This window comes from Aethina tumida, chromosome 5 (assembly GCF_024364675.1).
Source record: "Aethina tumida isolate Nest 87 chromosome 5, icAetTumi1.1, whole genome shotgun sequence".
In the NCBI taxonomy this organism is placed as follows: Eukaryota; Metazoa; Arthropoda; class Insecta; order Coleoptera; family Nitidulidae; genus Aethina; species Aethina tumida.
The window spans coordinates 24111740-24134960 of NC_065439.1; the positions used below are offsets into that span (position 1 = coordinate 24111740).

Below are 23221 nucleotides of genomic sequence, written 5' to 3' on the forward strand. Positions count from 1 at the left end.
TATGAACTTTGAAATGTTATTTTCCTAACATCAATAATACGTAAGGTAAAATAAAGCGACAGTACTTTTTGAAAACTTTATTTTAAATTCAGATTACATTTCAACACTAATTTTTCAAGTGCAAACTTTATAATCTAATGGGTGCTACATTCTTACATATTAAGTTAACATTTTAAACACCATATTATTTTCCACAATCAATATCTATGTCAGTTTTTAGTAAGCATACAGTTGATTAATACTGCGAAATTCATTATTACTGAGTCAGGTGTTGCAAATGAGAGAAATTAAGTCGTTTTAAAGCCATGAGGTACAATCTTTTCGTTAGGTTTCGTCAGTCCTACGTCTTTTAAGGTGTTTCTAAAATAATGTGCATCTTATCATCTGTATCATTAAGTTAATATGTTAAAATCATGTTTTAATGTTTCATAAGACTCCCGCATTAAATGATATTGTCTGAAAATGGCTCAGTTATAACAAGAACAGTACAATACAGATAAAATATCATACAAAGTGCCACTTTCGTTGGCCAATATATCTGAAATCGGTGAAATTTTACGTAACACCTTGTATGTATTGCACAATTCAAGCAGTCCTTAAGCGGTTCCTGGACAATCGATATTATTGCGCAAGAGTCACCCCAGATAACCCGTAAAAAAACCGGCGCACATGAATAATTAATTTGTGCAATAATATTAGCAAAGGAACCCCTTTAATTAATATCTACTCGCTAGATAATAGGAAAAATTTACAAGGAACATCACGAAACAAACATGATGGAAGAAGATGAGATAAAATGTGCCAAAGAATGTCTTTTATCTTTTTAGTAGGTCGAGAAAAATTGTTTTAAATTATTCTGTCTGTGTTTTCTTCGGCACATTTCTATGAGATCATTTTAAAAAAATTTATTCGACAATCAGCAATCCGCATATTGTTTCAATGTAGATGGACAAAAAATATAATCGCCAGTCTTTCGTGAATGATTTCTCGATGCAGTTTGCTGATCATCGTTTTTAAACTGCAAGCAGTTTGTGATAATTAATACTAGGTAGCCTATTTATTAACCATAAGGCGATATTATTGTCGTAGGTTTCACTAAAATCTAATTATCAAAAAATATTGGAAAACGTTTCTGTTGCCTGGACTTCGCTTTGAAATCGGTTGATGTTTTGTCTGTGTAGGATTCTCGAAAAATTGTGATTCAATAATAAAGCCCAGGAACATCTATTACTATATTAAAGAAAAGTAATATCAAAATATAAATTCTATATAATAAAAGAATTTCATAATTTATAATGGAAATTGAATGGAGGGCATGTTTTGGTCGGACCCTATATATTCAGACAGTTTTTATTGAATATTTTTATGTTATCACTGCATTCAATTTCCATTGTCATGCTATTCCTATCTTAAATATATTGACTAAAATATTTATCTTTAGAACAAAATATTGTTTATAAATAGTCATTTATAAAATTAATAAAAAAAACTGTGATCTTAATTGTTACGATAAGATAAGACTATAAAATCTACGATAAAATTAATTAAGTGGATTAAATTAAAACTGCATCTATTACCATTTAAGGTGCTCTTAAACATAAGGTTTTAAAATAAATTAGATTAACAGTTCGAAACTAATCATAACTAATTAACTTTTCTAATATCGATGTACGTAATACACACTTAAATTCTAGTAAATAACATTTAAAAGCAATGTTTATAATGGACTATATTTCTTAGATTGACTATTATAATTGATATCCTTAAATTAGAGGTGTTAAAAATACACCAAATCTTTACCAAGAAACATTTGGTGTATATAAAAAACCTCCTCTGTTAATTTGACTATTCATTCAGATTCTGGTGGACACCTATATTGGGGACACTATTGACACGGATATTTTATATACATTTAATATGTAGTACTTTTAACTCTCCGCGATGTGAAACGTTAAAAAATCCGATAAATACAATATATATATAATTATATGCTTAAATGTTATTGATAAGCTGATCGTTACTTTTAAAATTGATAATATAATATACATATTTCAAACATTAAACAAGTAACACCAATATTAGAGATAAGAGTTGTTCGCTGTTATACAATGCTCCAAAAAGTTAATTAAATATTCACCTATTTTTAGAACATTGAAGATAACACGAACATCCTTAATATAATAAATTATAAACTATTCAACACCTAATACATATATATAACATTTAACAATTTTTTATATAAATACGAATACTCTTTGGTTTAGTTACATATAGGAATCTAAAATCAATGATTGGCCATTAACCACCGGATTTGGTCCATAGTTATGTACATTTTTGTTTAAGTAAAACCAAACCCTGTTGCCTATAATATATAATTTTTTACTAAGATATGCTGAAATTTTGTTAAAGAAGAAGTGCTATTTTTCTACATAGGGAACTTTATTGTCCTATATCCCTGTCAATCGAATATCTAGCTCTAAAGCTTAAAGTATATCCTCTCGTACCATTCCTAATAAGTAGATTTTAGATTCCTGTACAACATAGAAAACACATAATAATTCTTTGAGCATATATTTTGTTAAGCGAATGTTTTACCCCATTGATAGCCTTACCAATCGGTGGGGCATTCTGGGGGATTCATAGGCCCGAAAATGTTTAGTTCGTACATGCTAGCGAAAGTAATGAAAATTAAGTACCAAACCATCAGGATTATACCGAAACGTTTGTCCAACTTCCAACCATTCATATGAGTGGCCACCACCAAGAATACCACAGTTGAAAGTAAAGACAATGTAGAATACGTGAGGCCTGAATTAAAAGTAATTATTAAATTAATATTTGAATAATTTCAAACTAGAATTACCTTTGCTAATAACTTTAACAGTAGTTCCTGGTCTAATGATTGCCGTTTTTATGAACCACGGAAGACCCAAACATATCAGAATGTCAAAGACGTTGGATCCCACTGCGTTGGACACCGCCATGTCGCCATACCTAAAAACTCACTATTCGATTTTGTCTTAAAGTATAGTTTAAATCCTGACCCTTCCTTAATCACGGCTATGCTGGACAAAGCGTCGGGCACTGACACTCCGGCCGCCACAAAAGTCAAGCCCATAACTGTGTCTGGGATTCCCAAAGTGTACCCTACAAAAATGCCACCGTCAAGTCAAGCATGCTGGAAACATTTATACACCCACCAATGATGGTTATCATCCACACCATAAAATATGAGTAGAAAGATATCCAAACCATGGAGACGAAGAAGGTGAACGGGTACCAATTCTTGTACCGTTCGCTCCTGCAGTCGGGCATGGTCTTCCTGCACAAGTAATGGATGGGATAAACCACCGCCCAGGAGATCTCCGCATAAGTACCACCTTCTGCGAATGAATTTCCGTTACATGGAGCCGTCTTCTTGTTGTGTCTACTTACCGGTGGGTTTTACTAAAGGATCTACCGCGGTTTCGGGATTGTATTCTTTAGGCCTGTAATAATCTTGTTGTACGGGACCACTAGGTGCGGGGGCTGCTGGTGGTGGTGGTGGAGGTTCGGTAGTGGCTTGATTAAGCGCCGGACCGCTAAGCTGACTTCCAAAACCTACAAGGGTACAATCTGGTACTCTAGCTCTACATTTTATAGTCTAGTCACTATCCTATGGGTATTATTTACGTACTTTGTTCTCCGTTTTCCCACATCTGGTCCGGATTAATGCTGTAGTCCGGATGGATTCCGTAATTCGGAGGCTTACCCTCATCATCCAACGTCTTGTAAGTCACCAACCCAGATTGCTCACACGGAGCTGCTGGTTTGAACGGTACAGGTAATGTATGCGCCCACTTTTCAAGCTCAGTGTTGAAATGCAGCACCACGCAGTAGATCAGGTATGTTATTATCATTACCAAGGATTCACCCCTGCGGAAAAAAATCGATGGTGTATTGTGAAGGAGGGCATTTTTGATCGTGTTACCAAGAAATGTATTCATCAAATATGACGAACAGCATTACCAATATTGATACTGCGTAGAAGAAACAGTCTCTGACTAAAGGCCACCAGTTCAAATAAACAACGGCTCCCGAGCACAGGGCACATGAAGATATTACGAACATGATGTTGAAGACTGCAGAACCTATCACGCCAGATATTCCTGTAAACGAATCATTCGATATCTGATTTGTCCTTGGCTGAGAATAAAGTTACCAAATATTTTAAACGTAATCCAATCTATTGTTTTTATTGATCATACAATGTATTTACCACAATGTCGATAGACATTAAGTTACTTAACAAGATTGATCTGATGGATGTTCTGGTTTGTTTGATGGTTTATCTAACCTTGACATTCGAATTGATTTAGTACATGCTTTATTTCAACGTAATTATATTAGTACTTTTCCAAATATAGAAGATTTTAGACGAAACCTCAAGCCACAATTTAATTTATTGTTTTATTAGGAAAGAATATAAGACACACCTATGTCATCCTTAGCAAAAAACACTCCAATAATTACTGTAGCTAATTCCGGAGCAGAACTTCCAGCAGCCATAAACGTGGCTCCGGCCACATCCGGTGACATTTTCAATTCTGAAACATGAAATTGCACATTTTAATGTTTGCAACGTGGGAGTTAATTAATAGATGAATGGAATTACTTGGGAAATGCGATTGGTTGTTATAAGTTGATTAATCATTGAAAAGCCCCTGTCTATTTTAGTCTGCACCGTGATATCTAATTATCAGGTATTGATTGGATCTCCGGCAATACCTGGCAACCTTCAAATTTTAAAGGTTAATTTTGGCAATTAATAGTAATTGAAGGCAATATTAAAATTCTCTTTAAGCAAGTCGGTAGCTACGCAACACAGACGTCTATTAATTTCAAAAATGGGACAGACTAAGCGACTCCACAAGGGAGTAAGTATTTACAGGCAATTAGTAAGCCAAACGGGAAACTTTATCGCATATTAAATATGTTCGTTCCTTTGAGTCGGTCCCCCGGGTGCTTGATTTTAAAGTCAAATTGGAAAGACCGAAGCTCACCTTCGCATATTCGATCCAGAGAGGCGACAAAATATTCGTCACACACAATTGCCAGCCCCAGAAACATATAAACGGCCACAATAATGTGTATCAGGAGGGCTCCGTGTTTCCGCGCCGAAGGGCTTATTAAAGGATGCGGGAACTGAAACAGAAATAAATCCAATAAAAATGTAACAATAATGGAAGCGTGCAGTTTTGAATAACAATTGTGAAAACGACACAATGTACGGATGATATGTGGAGTGCAACATTTATTTATCAAAAATTCATTTATCAGTAGTTCTAATGCAGGAATATTGATTATGGAACAAATTTAGTATTCTTTTTAATTTTCTATGGAAATTTGAAATCGAAATGATTATTGTAACACTAGTTTTAAAGAAAAATTAAATTTTTCTTTTACAATTTTTGAAGTGCTGAACTCAACTCCGGTTATATTTAGAAGCTAATTCGTTTCAATCACACAAAAAAGGATTGAATTACGACAGTAGGAAGATCAGATTTATGTAACTTTTTACTATTTTCAGTCATCCTCTTCAATTGGATAATTTTTTTCCATAACAATTCATCTTTGATGTTCTCGTTCAAAAAACCATCATTACTTTGGATATGTTGGTATGAATGTGTCTTAGAATAGATGAGAATTAATTGAAATATTACGACATGGACCAATCAAATGGGTTGTACTTTTGCCGTAATCTTTTTGAGGTAATTGGAGTTAGAACCGTAGAATGTTCAAATAATATTTTTTTACTATTTTCAGTCATACTCGTCATTTGAGTTTTTTCCACAACAAATTATTCCTAATACTCAAGTTTTGCAGTTTAGTTTATTCCTGGTCCTTTGTCTTGGTGGACTGAAATAAGATAATTGTGCTTTGACTTGAACTTTACGTCTTCTCGTACAAGAAACCATTAATCATAATTTACTCGTCCCTGATGCTTTGATATTTTATTTCCATTTCAGTCATGTGTAGGTGAAAAATTTCGTGTCATTTATCCCTTTGATTATTTTAGTATGAACATGTTTTAGAATGGAAAAGAATTGATTGAAATATTGCTACATTTGCCAAACAATTGGATCGTTCTTCTGGAGTAATCTTTTTGATGAAATTGGAGTTACAACTGTAGAAAGTTCAAATTTTATGTAATTTTTTACTTTTTCAGTCATGTTCCTCATCTGAATAACTTTTTTCCACAACAAATAATTTCAAATATCCAAGTTTTACATATTTAATGATTAGTTTATTCCTGGTCCTTAGTCCTGTTGGACTTCGACTTGAATGCTTTTATTTTGATCTTAAAGAAAAGATAATTATCATGTTCAGCAAATCTGAATTACCCTAAAAAATGTATGTCTATATATATTTCAAAATTTGATCTTGCAGCTGGAATAATTATTAGTATAAATAAAATAAAGATATTGTGTATGAAATTATTAATCTAGATTCAAAATTTAATATCCAGACCATGTCCGCTGCTTTATCAAAATATTTTCACATCACATCAGTTTTCCATTGAACCGAGAAATGATTTATTTCCTCATAAATTACTTAGAATTTAATGTACCAGGTCGTCGTACATTGAATGATGTATTTTTACTTAAAGGCCCTTTGTGCAAATAAAACACCCCGCCTCCCTTTCCATAACTTAACTCTTAATTGACGAAAAACAACAAACTAGCACGATAAAATGAAATAAAATGAAAAGAATACACGACAGCGAAGGAACTAAAAGTAATTATGCATGTTAACAACGTCCATTTAAATTTCTCATTAAATTTCACGAACGAAGCGACCCGATGAAATAAAATACAGAAAAACGAAATTCGACTCGGCCGCTGAAACTGAAAAGAAACGCTTCGCAGCCCTCCTCCAGTCGAGATAAATCAATTTTCGCCAACGGTCTGTTACGATGGCAACAAATTTCTCGAGTGTCTGCGTTCGCCGTCTCTAAAAAAGAAGTTTTCCTTTATTTGAAAACATAGCAGGTGTAAAAATGTGTAAACGCCACTTCAACCTTTGCCGCCGTCGGAAAGCTGAAAAACTGAAAATTTCCGCTTTCGACTTTGAATAGCACGTTCCACGTTTGATGTTTCATCTCCGATTTCTGTGTTTGTTGTGTGTGTGTGTGTTTGATTTACGTACTTCTCGTAATGTATTAAACAAACGTTTGAAGACTCCCCCGTAATAAAATGTTATGGGGGAAAAAAAGTGGAAAAGACGCCAAACCTAATTTAAAGTGGGACGTAAGGTGGAAGATAATAACGGGCGGTACTTAAACGAGTGGTTTATCAGGCCCATTATCGTTCGTGACGTTCTTGATTTTGAGAAGTGGGATGAATCCCGTCATAAACCGACAATGGCCACTTCCGATTGTGAGTTCTCACTTTCGCGGAACTCGATGTTCTTCGGCCCCATTCAAACTTGGCGTTCCGTTTACATTTCACCCCTCGTTTATTTGTGTTTTTGCGAGGACTCTCGACGTCAACTTTTCCGATTTGTGCGACTTACCTGTTTGATTGCCGGCGGTGTGCAATCCTCGGTGACATTTTTTTCGGTGGAGTTCGCCTCGGAGGTGGGACGAATGGTGGGTTTGAGGGTGGTGGTTTCCGTTTTCGGCTTGACCGTCGTCGTCGCCTTTGTGGTGACAGGTTTCGGCGTCGTGGTCCTGACAGTCGACGTGTGCTTCGTTGTGGTTGGCTTTGCTGTGGTCGTCGTCGTCGTTGTGGTGGTTGTGGTGGTCGAAGTTGTGGTGGTTTTTTCGGTCGCCGCTTCGGGTTCTTTCACTTCTTTCGCTTTATCGACTTTTTCCTCCGGTGGGTGTTCATTTTGATGGGGTTTTTCGTCGTTGGAGTTCGCACACAGGCCGTAGATTATGCAGTAGAAGAGAAAGAATATTGTTATTTTTAGGAATTTGTGACGACTTGTTCGTCGCATTTTCTGCAAAAAAAGAAAAAGGGGTTCACCAATTTGAATTGTGGTCCTCTTTATTTTCTAATTTTAATTGGACATATAAATTAATAATTAAACACTTGATATTAATCATTGTTCAACTTCAACCAGGTCACGTGACATGTCATAAATTTGTAAATATACAAATGACATTGACTTCCAAATTATTTTAACTTTTCTTAATTCATGTTCAGCTAAAAATGGTCTATTATGTCACAAATTATATATATTTGGAAAGATTGACTTTTAACTGACATTTTAAAGGTAAATTTAATTATGTGTAACATTGAAATTAAAAAGTTGCACATTATCTTTAAATTTCATAGAGACATAATATTTTTGAATTTTATTTTTTTAACAAACTCTGAAAATTTTTAACGAGAACTTTTCTGAATATAATATAAAAAATATATCCTTAAAATTTCGAGATAATATGTCATGTTTTTGTCAAGAAAATTATGTAGAAATATAAAAAATTATTTTTATTTCGAGATAATTAGTTTTGTCATCCTATAAAATTCCAACAAACTTCGACCAATAAACCCGAACAACTATAAATATCTATAAAAGCTATTGTAATTTTGAAACTAGTGTAAAATTCTGGACATACTGAATTTGAATCTGTTTTATATTTATATTATATATTTCTGAATTAATTAATTTTTTCAAAAAAAATTAAATTTAAATTCAAAAATATTTGCATTTTATTTTAATAATAATGAATATAAAATAGTTGTTTATGAAAAATACTATTTTTCATATGTTTTATAAATAAGAATATTAAATATCTCGAAAATTTAAAGAAATATCGTTATATCTTGGTTGGAAATACTTAAATACATATCACAAAGTACATATTTTTGAAAAACACATTACAAACATTATTTTTATAAATTTCATGTTATCTCGAAATTTCAAAAGGATATTAGTTTGAGTCTAATTTTTTTTATAACGAAAAAAACTGTCTCCAGATATTTTTAGATAGTTCTAGGTACTTGGCACAAAAATAAATATACTTAAAATTTCGAGATAATATATGTTTCTATTATTTTTAATCAAAATTATTGTCGAGCTTGATTTTAAAATATCTAAATATCAAGTTTTTCAAAAATACATAATTTATAATATAGTAAAATATCTGTATTTTGAGATAATTAATATAGTTGTCCTATTAAATCCTATAAATAATATTGTATTTTTGAGTTTTATGACATTCTGAATTGATTTCCTACCTGTATATTTTTAAGATATTTAATTTTTTCAAAATACATACAAAATTAACTAAAATGTCTGTAGAGAATCTTTTTTACATAATGTAAGATACTTATTTAAAACATTATAATATATTTTAAATATTTCGAGATAATATTTTCATTTTTCTATTTGAAACGGAAACCATAACTTGTTAATTTGTGTTTCTTTAAAAAATCTCCATACGTGTTTTAGACAACAATATTTCATATCTCAAAATTTATCTGAGAGATTGATTAATATGTACATCACAGAGTATATATTTTTGGACACTTAAGAAACATTATTTTTTCCGGCATTTTAATGGTACTTATTTAAAAGATTATATTATATTTTAAATATTTCGAGATAATATTTCCATTTTTCTATTTTAAACGGAAACCATTACTTGTTAATTTATGTTTCTTTAAAAAATCTCCATACGTGTCTTAGACAACAATATTTCATATCTCAAAATTTAACTGAGAGATTGATTAATATGTACATCACAGAGTATATATTTTGGACACTTTAGAAATATTATTTTTTCTGGTATTTTAATGGTAAATTTTTTTGAAATAATTTTTTATTTTTAATTATCTCGAAATTTCAAGGACATATATTATTTTCGAATTTAATTATTTCAACAATAGATAACATTCTACAGATACTTTTTTAGATAGTATTAGGTGTTTACTTAAAATTTTGAGATAATATTTTACAGACAACTTGTATATTATATTTATAATTATAATATTTATACTTAAAAATTTCAATTCACAAATAAGGAATAAAGGAAGTAATTTAAAAATATTCTGACCAATCAATATATGTATGACCATTTAAATGCTGAAATTATCAATCAAAATATTTTAATTGCGACTAAAAGCGTACTCATTTATTCATAATAATGTTTATCAATTAATAATTTTCTACAACATAAAAAACGAACAAAATGAGTGGAACGGGAAAAGGAAAATTTTTACCCAGGCGACAATTAATCGAATTATTTTGTCAAAAGTTTTCGCCGAAATTGATATCGAGCTGCAAGAAAGACAAACAAAATATTCTCGACCGCAGAAAAAAGGCGGCGCATACTCGTTCAGCAAATTGGATTTCCACCATAAAGAGGTGAGAACGAAAATCGGAAAATTTCGCCGGGCATAACCGCCCACAAACTTTCTTAATCTAAATAAGTTTGAGCACAACGAAATGTTGTTCATTCGAGTCATGTTTATTTATGCGGAAAGTTATTTTTGATTTAAATTTCTTCAGATAGAAAACTGGAAACACAACGACGGTATCAACCGACCAACGTAACCAAGAGACAATTGTAAAACTAGTTAATGGGTGCGAGAAGAAACGTTGGCCGTCTGCCAGGATATTACTATAGAAATTAACGTCCCATTTGTTCAAGGATAAATACGATTTTACAAGAAATATCGATCCGACATTATGTCAAAGCGAAGCAATAATGTTATATGTGTTCCAACCAAAACAAAATGTGACAAACCACCCTCGATATGAATCCATTGTAACTAAGAGGATTTCGGTTTCGTATTGAGCTTTTGTGCCGAAAGCAATGCCATATCTCAACTGAGGGGCGCCTACGTAACTAAGAACATGCAAAGCGATTCCCTCGCACAATTCAAAAGCGCCGTGGATCGTTCCACGGGTTCAGTCCGTGCATCGTTCCACGTCATCCCTATTCGTCCTTTGGGTAAACCGGGTTCACCGCCGAGTAGAGTAACGGTGCGTAACATTTGCGATGTTTATTCCTTTAATGCATTGTCACGTTTTGATTGACTGGTTTGTGTCGTTGGGATTTCGGTGTACGTATACCAAATCCCCAATAGATTGCATATCAATCTATGTGCCACTTGTCAACCCATCTTATCGATGACGTCACAACTTCTGTTAGTAAATGGAAGTTTCGAATTAGGTGCTATTTATAAACACCAACTGGAAACTAAAGTTTCTTAATCAACTAATGTGTCTGAGAAGAGTATTTAATTTAAAGATTAATTAAAAATATAAAAATAACAGGAATTAAACAAAATAAATATATTAAGAATGTTATTACTCTAAAAATATTAGAAATATAACATAAACAAAAAAGTCTTTATATTATTAGATTTTTTTCTAAACCAGAGTTTTAAAAAATAATTTAAAGAATCTCTGTAAGCTTAATATTTTGAAGTCTGAATAATAAATAATAAAAAACTCTAAAAATGAAAGAAAAAAAATTAAAGGAATAAAAAATTGAAATTATAACAAAGAATTATAACCTAACCTAAATTTAAATAATTTAAACTACACTAAGGATATAAAGATAATATACCTAATATATAAAATATAAAAAAGAATTTAAAATATATTAAGAATATAACAAATTTTAATCTAATCTGAAGTTAAAAAAATTAAGAAAAAAATACAAAAAATATTAAAAAAATGCAAATAATATAAGAAATAATGGAATAAATATTAAAAGAGAATGAAAATTTTAAAATATTTTAAAAATCTGAAGAATTTTAATCTAAACTAATTATCTAAATGAAGACTATAGAAAAATAGTAATAAAAATTTCTACAATCTTAATATTGTATTAATAGTAATAAATGATTAAAAAATAACTTTTACGAATCTGAAAAATGTAACTTTTAAAACCTGTAGGAATAAATTTTTTAAATTCTTTGATTTTTATTCAAAGCATCTAATAATTAATGAATAATTTTATAAAATTAAAAATATTGAAAACCATAATAATATTACCAAGTTAAAAAGTCTATAAAAAGTATTATAAAAAAAATAAAAGTAAAAAACACAAAGAATATAAGGAATTGACAAGAATAAAAATTATATAAAAAATAAGCGTAATTAATTTGAAGGATCTAGAATAATAATAAAAAAATTATATTATATCTATACATATCTATACATATAAATAAAATTGGAGTGTCTGTTTGTAATATTGAAGTAACCGTTTTTTACTACATGCATATATGCATAAATACGGTACATACACCAAAATAACATTTTTTACAATTTTTGTCTCTGTCTGTCTGTCTGTTCTGGCTAATCTCTGAAATGACTGAATCGATTTTGACGGGACTTTTATTGGCAGGTAGCTGATGTAGTAAGGAGTAACTTAGGCTACTTTTATTTTAGAAAAATTCTTTTATTTTGGAAAAATAAAGTAATGTTGCAATGTCCAAGTACTGTCCAGTACCATGTGCAGCTCACGCGCACGAAGTCGCGGGTACAGCTGGTTAATCATAAAATTAATTTAAATTAAAAAGGATTGTTCTTTTAATAAAATGATTATGTCTATGATTTTTTTATGTAATTTAATCAGTATGAATTCAATCGTATGGATTTTAATCCTATAGATTTTAATTGTATGGAAATTGATCGTGTGGAAAATGATTTTATGGATTTTGATCATGAGGATTTTAATCGTATGGAAAATGATCGTATGGATTTTGATCATATGGAAAATAATCGTATGGATTTTAATCGTATGGAAAATGATTGTATGGAATTAGGTCACTACGTTTTTAGTAATTTCTCACGTTTTTAATGAATTTTTGAGATTTTAGTAGCTTTTTACGTTTTTAGTAAATTATTACGTTTTTCGTAACATCTTTATATTATACTGTATGTATATATATTTCTTTAAGGCTACCAATCGTAATTGTAGCAATTAATGCACCCAAAAAAGTATGACTCATTAGTATTTACTACTCATACGGAAATTTTCTTCGAAACTAAATTATTCGAGAGGACCGAAATTTCTTCCAATTTTGCTTTCACAAGAAATTTATTTCACAATAATAATTCACATGAAATTTTTATAATTAAAATTTTTTTGGTTATAGAAGTATAATAAACAGCTTTTTATTATATTATATTATAATAAAAATGACAAAATTAAAATATTATTAAAATATAAAATGTAATGAATATAAAAGTAATGAATTAAAAATATTTTAGGAATAATTAATTAATTAAAAGTAATAGTAATAACAATTAATGAATATGAAACAATAATCTTAACAATTAAGAAAGTTCAAAAAAATTAATAATATTAAAAAATTAATATAATAATATATCATATTAAAATTAATTAATCAAATAAAATCAAATCCAAGTATCGTAACAATGAGGAAAGTTTACAAAATCAGGAATATTAAAGAAACCCAAAAATTATAGTAAATTAAAAATAGAATAATAACTGAAATTATGATCTAAAAAATGTGGAAGATTTGATAAAAAATCTGATGAAACTAGTAATTCTAACGAATCTAATTAATACTAACGTAAACAAGATGGAATTTCAAAATCTAAACACCTCAATAAATAATTATTTTAAAAATGTTCTACTTTTACATATTTTGATTCCAAATAAATATTATTTTGTTGTGTTTTAAATATATATTTGTACCACTACGAAATTTATTACCAGTCATTCGATATCTTATACTTATAATGAATTATTTAAGCTTCTTAGCCCGTCTAATAAATCGAATCCGTCAAATTAAAAGTCGCTTGAAAAGAAGGAAATTTCGCCATCGCCTCATTTCTTTTCACTTGTCCAACCGGAGAAGATCCCATTTGAAAAGTTTAATTAGTTTTGCCATTTCCAAGTCGCCCGACTGCGGCGTCGATTCCATCAAACATATCAAATTAATTCAAACCGCAAATGTAATTACGTTTCGAAAATCATAAACTCGTCGCAATAAATTATTCAAATGAAATTTCCGAAGGAAATCGCATAAGCCGCGACAAATTTCGCATGTATTTCCTTTCGTTCGTCAAGAAACTCGTTGCGAAAGCCACTTTTAACGTTCCCCGTTTGCCATTATAAGCTAATAAATATTTTCAAATGCCCGGCTTTGCCTTTTACGTGCTCCGTGCCGTTTCTTTTAAAATATGCCACGTCCTTTTTGTCACAACGTGACAAGTTATTTATAGAAGGGCCTCGATGCTTTCTTTCGATTTTCCTTTGCAACACGACCGTCATCCCTCCATTAAATTAATTAAACACAACCTGAGATGGTGTATTGCGCCGGGCTTTCCGCCGGTCACAATTTTAATCAACAGATTACCGGACAAATTGTAAAATAACATGTGCGAAAGGTTTTTCCGGGATTAAAACGCGGTCACGAATCGGAATATGGATTGTTCAATTTGCTGGTACATATTTTCGGCGAGTGCATGGAGTTTAATCTCCGTATAAAGCCGTTTTTGCTGAATGTGCCGGGGCACAAGTTATACGGGGCACGTTGCTCTACAACGGGCTACATTATTGATCATGGTCTGGCACCTAAGACCGACGACGGCCGCTTAATCTTTCCGCACAAAATTCAAATTAACACGTTAAGACGACCGTTAAGTGGATTTATGGATTGTGATGGACCGTTCGTCGGGCTTTATTGGGTGTTCATCTTGTTTATGCGAATATGTTTTACTTGCGACAAGATTGGGATCAATTTGGGATGATTTTAGTGGAGTCGTTGATGTATAACTGTTTTAATTATAAGGCAGTTCTGTTAGATGAAAAATTGGAAATATGTATATTCCGTATTGACTTTTTAGAATGCTGGTGCATTCGCCATTTTTATAAAAATTAAAATTAATTTTGTTTAATTAAACTCTAAATAAATAATAGTAAAAATAGTTGAATAATGTTAGAAAATCAATAAAAACTAAATTTAAGAGATATTTAAATAAATCTATTATTATAAGAATTAATGGAATAAATATTAAAAGAGTACGAGTATAACAAATTTTAAATATTTTAAAATTCTGAAGAATTTTAATCTAATTTAATTATTTAATATAAAAAAACTAATAATTTAACAATAAGGAAAGATAAAAAATAAGTAATATTAAAACAATTCAGTAAGTAATTGTAATTCTAAATAATCTAAACATCAAATCTAATGTAAAAATAAATTAAATGTAATATTAAAAAATAATTGACAAATCTAAGCAAATAGTCAATAAAGTTCAAATAATGAAAAAAATTTAAAAAAAAATTAATATTCTATAAAATTTTAAAAAATATGTGAAGAGAGTGAAGTATAAAGTATAAAAACTTTTAAATTTTTTGAAGTCTTTGATTTGTATTCAAAGCATCTAATAATTAAAGAATAAATTTATAAAATTATAAATATAAATATCATTTTTAGAAAAATATATATTATATATAAAAATATAATAGTATAAAGTATTATAAATATATTTTTTTTTGTTTTTGGTCTCTTACGGATGACGGATTTGACTAAAAATAAAACCTTATATTATATCTATTTTTTGGATGGATTTTGTTACTTTTTTGGTTGTTAAGACTGTTTCCTTACAGTCTTAAATAGTGTTTTAGCATTTAAATTTTTTAGAATTATTAGTTTTACCATTTATTTAAATTTTAATTATTATTTAATTTTTAATTTACTGTTTACATTAACATCTTATAAAAATAGGAAATGTATATAATAATATTTTTATGTGTTAATAATATATACAATCTTTCAATATTAGTTCAAATATAGTAGTTTTTATTAATTATTTATTGTTTTGTACAATTTTATATTAATAATAATGAAAAATATTTTCAATTTAATTTCAATTTACCCAAAATTACATTATTTTATTAAAATTAATTTTAGTGCATATAGAATTTCTTTAAATTTTTAAATTAATTTAATTATTAGTCCTATTTAAAAATATTCCAAAAATGAAGAATTTTCTTTTTTATTTAAAAAATGTTTGTATTTATTCAAAATTATATTTTTGTACGAAAAATACTTTTGATTATGTGTAGAATTTCTTTAAATTTTGTTGCTTTGTTTAAATATTTTCTGGAATAGTTAATATTGTATAATAGTTTTTATTTAATTTATTTAATACAAATATAGTAATAATAATAATAAAAATGAAAATAGTTTTTTAGTAAAAATTTTTTATATATTTGATTTAATTATTAATGTTTAATACTTTCAATATTAGTTCATTAAAAATATTATAATTTTATAAGTTTTTAAAAATATAAAAGAATATATTTAATTAGAAAATGTGTATTTATCCGAAATTCTTCGCATTCATCAATTTTTCAAATAGTCTCTTTACTATTAAATGAATTATCTTGATTTTACTTATTTAAATACATAATTTTATATCTAAGTAGTTTAATTCATATATTTTGATATTTAATAAATGAAATATCCTTACAATTTTGTAACATTTTGCTTAAATTTCAATTTAAACTTTACACTTGGATATTATTGTATTTAAATATAACAATGTTTAATTATCTCAATTTAAGTATAATTGTAAAATATTGTATTAATTTCGAATACGTTATTTTAATAAATATTAATATTTTTAAGATTATTTCAATATTTTGTATATGATATGTATAATTTTCTTATTGTAAACTTATTGCCAACAGTGCCGATATGATTTTCCTTGTACTGAATATAAATTGTGTTATCATAATGAGATCGAAACATGAAACAATAAAATCAGTTAAAAAACTCAGTAATCATTATAGATGTTCAAACAAATTGTTCTTTATAAACGTTTATACATTTCAACTTCAAATTTACCCAACGAAAAATAAGCTTTTAACGAAAACAAACAATTTTCTAGAACGTTGTGTTTTCATCGAATTCACTGTTACAAAAACAAATAAATTTGTCTTACGAATAGTTTCAAGTAAATACTCGTATTTTTGTTTTAAATTTTAACATAAAAATATCATGTTTGCGCTCATTAAATGAAATAACAAGCGTCTTTATTTCTCCTTTAATGCTTGAAAGTCATTCGGTCTAGTTGAAATTATTAGAATAACTACTCTTTTACACACCAATTTATTGGCCAATTTATTCTTCAATTTATTGGCAGCAATTTGTGTATTAGACGTATCAATTATTCGCCAGTGTTGCCAACAGATTTATTTTTAGGTTAGGTTGCTTTAATGTATCTAATCTGCATATGTTTGTAAATAAATTTTGTTTATAAGTTAAAAATTAACTTGTAATTTATTGAACAATTAAAAATTGGAAAATAAATTAGTAGTTCTATTTTAGTTAAATTAACTAAAATAGAACTATATAAATACTTTATTAAAATAATATATTTTGTTTATTTTTAAGGATGAATTCAATTCTATAACATATCATTAAATATAAGAAAACTAAATATGAAAATCATGTATAACAATAGAAAATTTATTACACTTGTTAAATTTTTTACTTTTAACGAAACTTATTGATCAGTTTTGCCAACATTTTTATTTTTAGATTGTTATTTTAGTATATTTAACCCGCTTATGTTTGTACACATAAATGCAATTCTACAAAACACCCACAAATATGAAAAATCTAAATATGAAAAGATGATGAATGTTGTGGTAACAATACAATAATAATTTCCTCTAATACTTAAGAATTCTTGTAATATTTATTATTTTTTTAATTATACCTGAACAAGTAATATATATATTTCATAAATATCATCGTGAAAAGCTGTGCTCATTAAATGAAATGACAAGCGTCGTTATTACTTCTTTAATGCCTGAAACAAGAGCTTTCTGATTCTGGAAGGAGCTTTAATTAATTGCGTCTGGTTGCGAGAATATTGTAAATTTCTGTTTTTAAACAGCAATAATTTCCACCAGATAACAATTCCATCTTAATTCTCTCAAAAAATGAGTGAATTTACCTTGAACATTACCATAAAAATAACCTTTTTCAAGCCGTCAAACGCAACTTTTATTAGATTGCCTCGGGTCCAATTCCCCCGTCCTTAGCCCCCAGATTCGACCTGTTTAATCCCGACCGAGATAGAGTCCTCATCTATCCGGGAAAACTGGAGATGGTTAATCAACGCAATAGTCCAAAGAAAGATTAAGTGAGCCAAGATAAACCCGTCGAGGGCTCCATGGAACGCCAGATTCATTCCTTAATCACCAACCAACGGTGTTCGAGAACTCGAAAATAAATTCGAGTTATGTTTTCCGCTTCGTGTGACTTCTTTTATTTATTTACAAATTAATAACTTTCCAGTGAAACGGTAACAACCGAAACTTGTTTCACACCAACGCCAAACAAACTTCCCATTTAATTAACGGCTACGTACGTTTCAATTAATTAAATAGATTAATTTAACTTTGTTGATACACATAAACATAATTTTAAATTAGTACGAATGCAAGTTGTGTGCCTGGCCAGTATCGATCGCGGACGTTTACGTTGCAAAAGCTTCGTAATTACCAATTAACGTGGCTTGTTTTGCAACTCAAAGATCTAATTAAAATATCAACGAGTCTTCGTTACCCGCTACAGTATTTTGCGATATAAATTAAAGGTGCTACACCTTCTGCGACGGCGGCTTAATGCTTTGCGACATTTAATACCTTTAGTAAAAAATAATGTTCTCACAGTAACTAAATATTTCCCACTCCGGTAAACGATTCGAATGTTTTTCCGGCTTCTGTTTGCGTAAGAAAAATAAATGGTAATAGAGTGGAGCGAATGTGGGGGATTTTAAATTAAATGTATTGCCGTTAAATCTTAGTTTTCCTATTCGGGACACGACGACTGAATAAAATATGAGAGAGTGGCGAACCATGGAAATATGCTTCGTGGTCTTTTTTTCTCATTTATTTTAGCTATTATAAAATGCTTTTTATAAAATTAGGTTAGTACATTGATCCGCATTTTGAAAGCGTACCCCGTAGTTTGGGTAGTAATAAATGTCAGTTTATTGATCAATCCATTTACTGAACGCATTCATCATAATTCGTCTGTCTTTTTAAATCAAGGCGGTTTTGAAACTAATGATGCACAATAAAAAAAGAAATACCTTGACGAAGTTTTAAATTGTTTACTATTATCATAAATATTAAGTTCAATAATTGTCTAAATCGGATTGTTGAACTATAAAATACAGATTAAATAATATCTTTTAAACGTATTTTATTTTACCTGTCACAAAATTATTTTTGTTCTGGTTATAATTGAATTTTAAACGACAAATATTACAATTAATAATATAATTTTTATATAAAGAAAATTTATTGATTTTTAGATGCAATTATTAAAATTACTAGAGAGCATAATTGACTACATCATACATAAATAATAATATAAAACCTTAAGTTATCATAATTAACTTTAATCAATTAAATATTTATCAGAGATTAATTTTAATACATGTGGAAAATAATGTTTTTCGAATATTCATGATATTTCAAAACTAAATAAATTAGTAATTATATTACATTTTTTGCTTGATTGAACATAAATAGATTTTTAAAAACCAGAAATAAAAAAAAAATATCAGTTACGCCATCTGTGTTTCATATATGTAAATAATAAATATCTCGAAACGAAGATATCTCAGCTAAGATAACTTATTATATTTATTATTAAAAAATCAATTTTTTCATTTATTATTTTTTTACAGTAAAATATTTTGGCAAATTAATTAATATAGTCTGAAAAATATCATTTTCCATGTTTCATAAACATAAATAAAAAATTATCAGGTATGCTATCTGTGTTTCATATACGTCAATAATAAATATCTCGAAACGAAGATCTGAGCTAAGATAACTTATTATCATATTTATTATTAAAAAAATTCGAGATAATATGTTCAACTTTTTTTTATTTTGAGGTAATTAATATTGTTATCTTATGGAAGCCTATAAATATTATTATTTGAATTTTATCTAACATTTTGAAAATATTGATTTTTGAATCGATTTCCTATCTAAAAGATAATATATATTCTCAGAATTTGGAGATAATATATGCATTTTTTTATTTGAAATTTTAACTTCATACATGTTTAATTTACATATTACATCTTTAATTTACAGTAAAATATAATGACATTTTGGCTTTAATTAAGATAATATAGTCTGGAAAATACTGTTTCATAGACGACGAAATATCATAATATTTTACTTAAAAATACTTTAATACATCACACACAAGTTTATATTTTTATCGATATCTTAAAGGTAAATTTAATTATGATTATCATCATCAAGTATATAATTTCTTTTTATTTTTTTTTCGACATTTTAAAGGTAAATTAATTAATTTTCTTTTGAAATATGATTTTATATATAAACAATAAAAACTATCTAAAATAATATGAAAAATACTATTTTCCATGTTTTATAGACGACAATATTCAATATTTCAAAATTTATCTGAAATATATCTTTATTAGAGATAATTGAGTGTATCATATATTATATATTTTTGAAAATCTTACCTTTTAAAAAATATGATTTCCATATTTTAAAATTATGATTTCCACTTGAAAAAGAAAAGTTGAACATATTATCTTCAAATTTAAAGAAGATATTTTTTAAAATTTTTTTGCCTCTTGTCTCAAAAATAAATAAATGAGAGTTACTACATTTTTTGAAGTCTGCCAAGACAGTTTTTATAGATGTTTTAGGCAGATATATTATGGCAATTAATATTTTAAATTAATTATTATTATTATTATCAGCAAATGTGATTACTTTTACACATTTTCTTGTTACTGTGACTATATTTTCTAATTAATTATATGCACAATACCAAATCAGACTTTATTATTTAATTGTTCTATTAATATAATATAAAAATTATTATTTATTAAAAAATAATTATCAATTAAACATATAAACATAAATTCAATGTCTTTATTAAATGGCACCATATTTTGTCAATAGCGACGATGCAGCTAAATAATGATAATAATTTGTCCCATATAATTTGTTGACGTAAAACATTATCTGAATGACATTAAATTAAATAAAATAAGTATATAAATCAATATTAGTAACAACTAATATATATCTGTTTACACAGATGAATTCCCCCATGAATAAAAACCATTGCTTTTTAGACACGCAATCGATAAACACAACATTAAAGTTAATCTGTAATTCGAGGCATTCAGTTACGGGGCAAAAGCGACAAACAATCATTGAGTTACACACGATATCGCCATATACAATTTCACCTTTTATGAACTCATTATTAGAAAGAAGAAAACGTAACCGGAGATTTAATTAACTTATTTCGTGTTTATTACGTCGCATTATAAAATGCACAAATGCGTTATTGGACGTTAATGTCGTTTAAACCGTAATATTAAAAAGTTTTAGACAATAAAATTTAATTTGAATACATTTTTGTCAAATAAAATTTTTGGTCGTCGATTTCCTCTGACCTCCTTAACAGTGCCAAATGGGGTAATATAATTTAATACAATTTTTATCTCCACCAGTACAATCCATAAAATATGATATACGTTTATTTGGAGTGTAGGTTGTCGAAATATTTTGGTCTTCAACTAAAATAGTTATATTTTTTTTTTTAACAAAAGTGTACCAAAATTATCAAAATATTTTAAAAATAATAAATTTACGCTAAAAATTTATTAGTAACGCCTTAGCAATAAATTATATTTAAATCAATATCTCTTTAGTACCCAAATACATCCTGTTTTATTAATTTTTGCATGAATATTCTAAAATATCATATTTTATTATTTTAAATAACGGTTTAATATGTTCTCAAAAATATATTTTGTTAATGACAGTATTTAACAAGTAATAAAATTACACCAGAATATGAAAGAAATATTGTGAAGACTACTTAAAAATACAATTTATTTATTTATTCTGAATGACATATTATTTGTTGTACACATATGTAAATAATTATGAGCGGATGCGTCGTGTCATCTTCATTCATTCATTATTTTGTCACTACGTAAAGCTACCTGCAATTAGCGTGAGCTGCTGCAGAATCCGAATCCCGTCCAACCGAACTATTAAAAACCCTTCGGAACGGCTCACCACAAAACCACAGATCGGCCGCGATTTTTTTATAACAGTGGCAGGAGTCCAGATTGGTGTGGAGTCCTGCAAGAGGAGCGGTGATGAGTCGCGCCCGGATTGAACGATGGACTACGGCTCCGTGTTCCCCGTCGTTGTTTCCAATTCCGTTCACTGTTTCGGATTGGCCTATTGGCGCATGCGAATTCGCCAGGGGGCCACACTCGACCAGAAATTGTTGCCAGAGCGTTGGCGAACCTAAGGCTCCGGGATGGCGGGTTCGCATCGAACGACTCCGGATTCGCGGACTTCACCAATCGTACGGGGCCATTCGAAAGAATGTTTACAAACGTCTAAATTGTCTCTCAATGTTTTTATCCTTTTTTTATCATTATACATTAAAATACGAAATAAATTCACACAAATTGGGGTCATTTAAAATATTCCAATCGTTTGTTAAGTGGGTGTTTAGGGTTGGGATTGGAGGACGAGATGTCGACATTTACACGATTGATGACTCTGACAATCATTCTATCGAAATGCTTTCATGAATTGGGCCATTTCATTGAACTGCAAAGTCAAATGGTCAAATTCGCATTCAATTTGATTTTAGTATGTTTGCTCAATTTTTATATTTTGAATAATCATTATAACATTGATTTAAAACTCTGTACGTGGTGAAATACAATTTTAATTAATATTAATGTAATATTATTACAGAGTACAGAAGACGAAAGACAGAGAACAGAGAAAAGATTACAGAATATGTAAAAATATAAAACATTTAAAAATCAGATTAAAAAAATGATTTATTATAGAAACAATTAAATTATGTTAAACAGTTTCAAATAGAATTTAATTTGTTGTCAAATTTGCTTAGTAATACGAAATATAAAACACATAAGAAAAAAACAAATATTTTTGTTCTAGTGCCTTTATTACAAAATAGTGAACATTCACAAAAAGATATTTAAACATTCACACCAAGGTATCAAAGTAACAAAAAGCAAGCATTAATTACTTTATATCTCATATCAATATTTTAAAATTTCAGTCTAGTTAAAATAATTACAATAAAATTACATAAATAAGAAATTTAAAATTGGACAAAATTTTATCTATCTAAATATACATAGATCT

General features: G+C 28.6%; 1 protein-coding gene across 1 annotated transcript; it reads right to left on the reverse strand.

The window, feature by feature from the left end:
- Positions 1-62: 62 nt before the first annotated feature.
- LOC109607452 (probable sodium/potassium/calcium exchanger CG1090) lies at positions 63-22953 on the reverse strand. Its single transcript, XM_049967322.1, has 11 exons — positions 22027-22953; positions 7555-7983; positions 5043-5184; positions 4476-4586; positions 3971-4148; positions 3677-3915; positions 3436-3600; positions 3201-3383; positions 3045-3147; positions 2864-2994; positions 63-2808 (listed from the first exon to the last, which is right to left on the reverse strand). Exons 2-11 carry the CDS (start codon positions 7978-7980, stop codon positions 2609-2611), a joined length of 1878 nt encoding a protein of 625 aa, XP_049823279.1. The 5' UTR covers positions 7981-7983; positions 22027-22953; the 3' UTR covers positions 63-2608.
- Between the last annotated feature and the right edge of the window lie 268 nt (positions 22954-23221).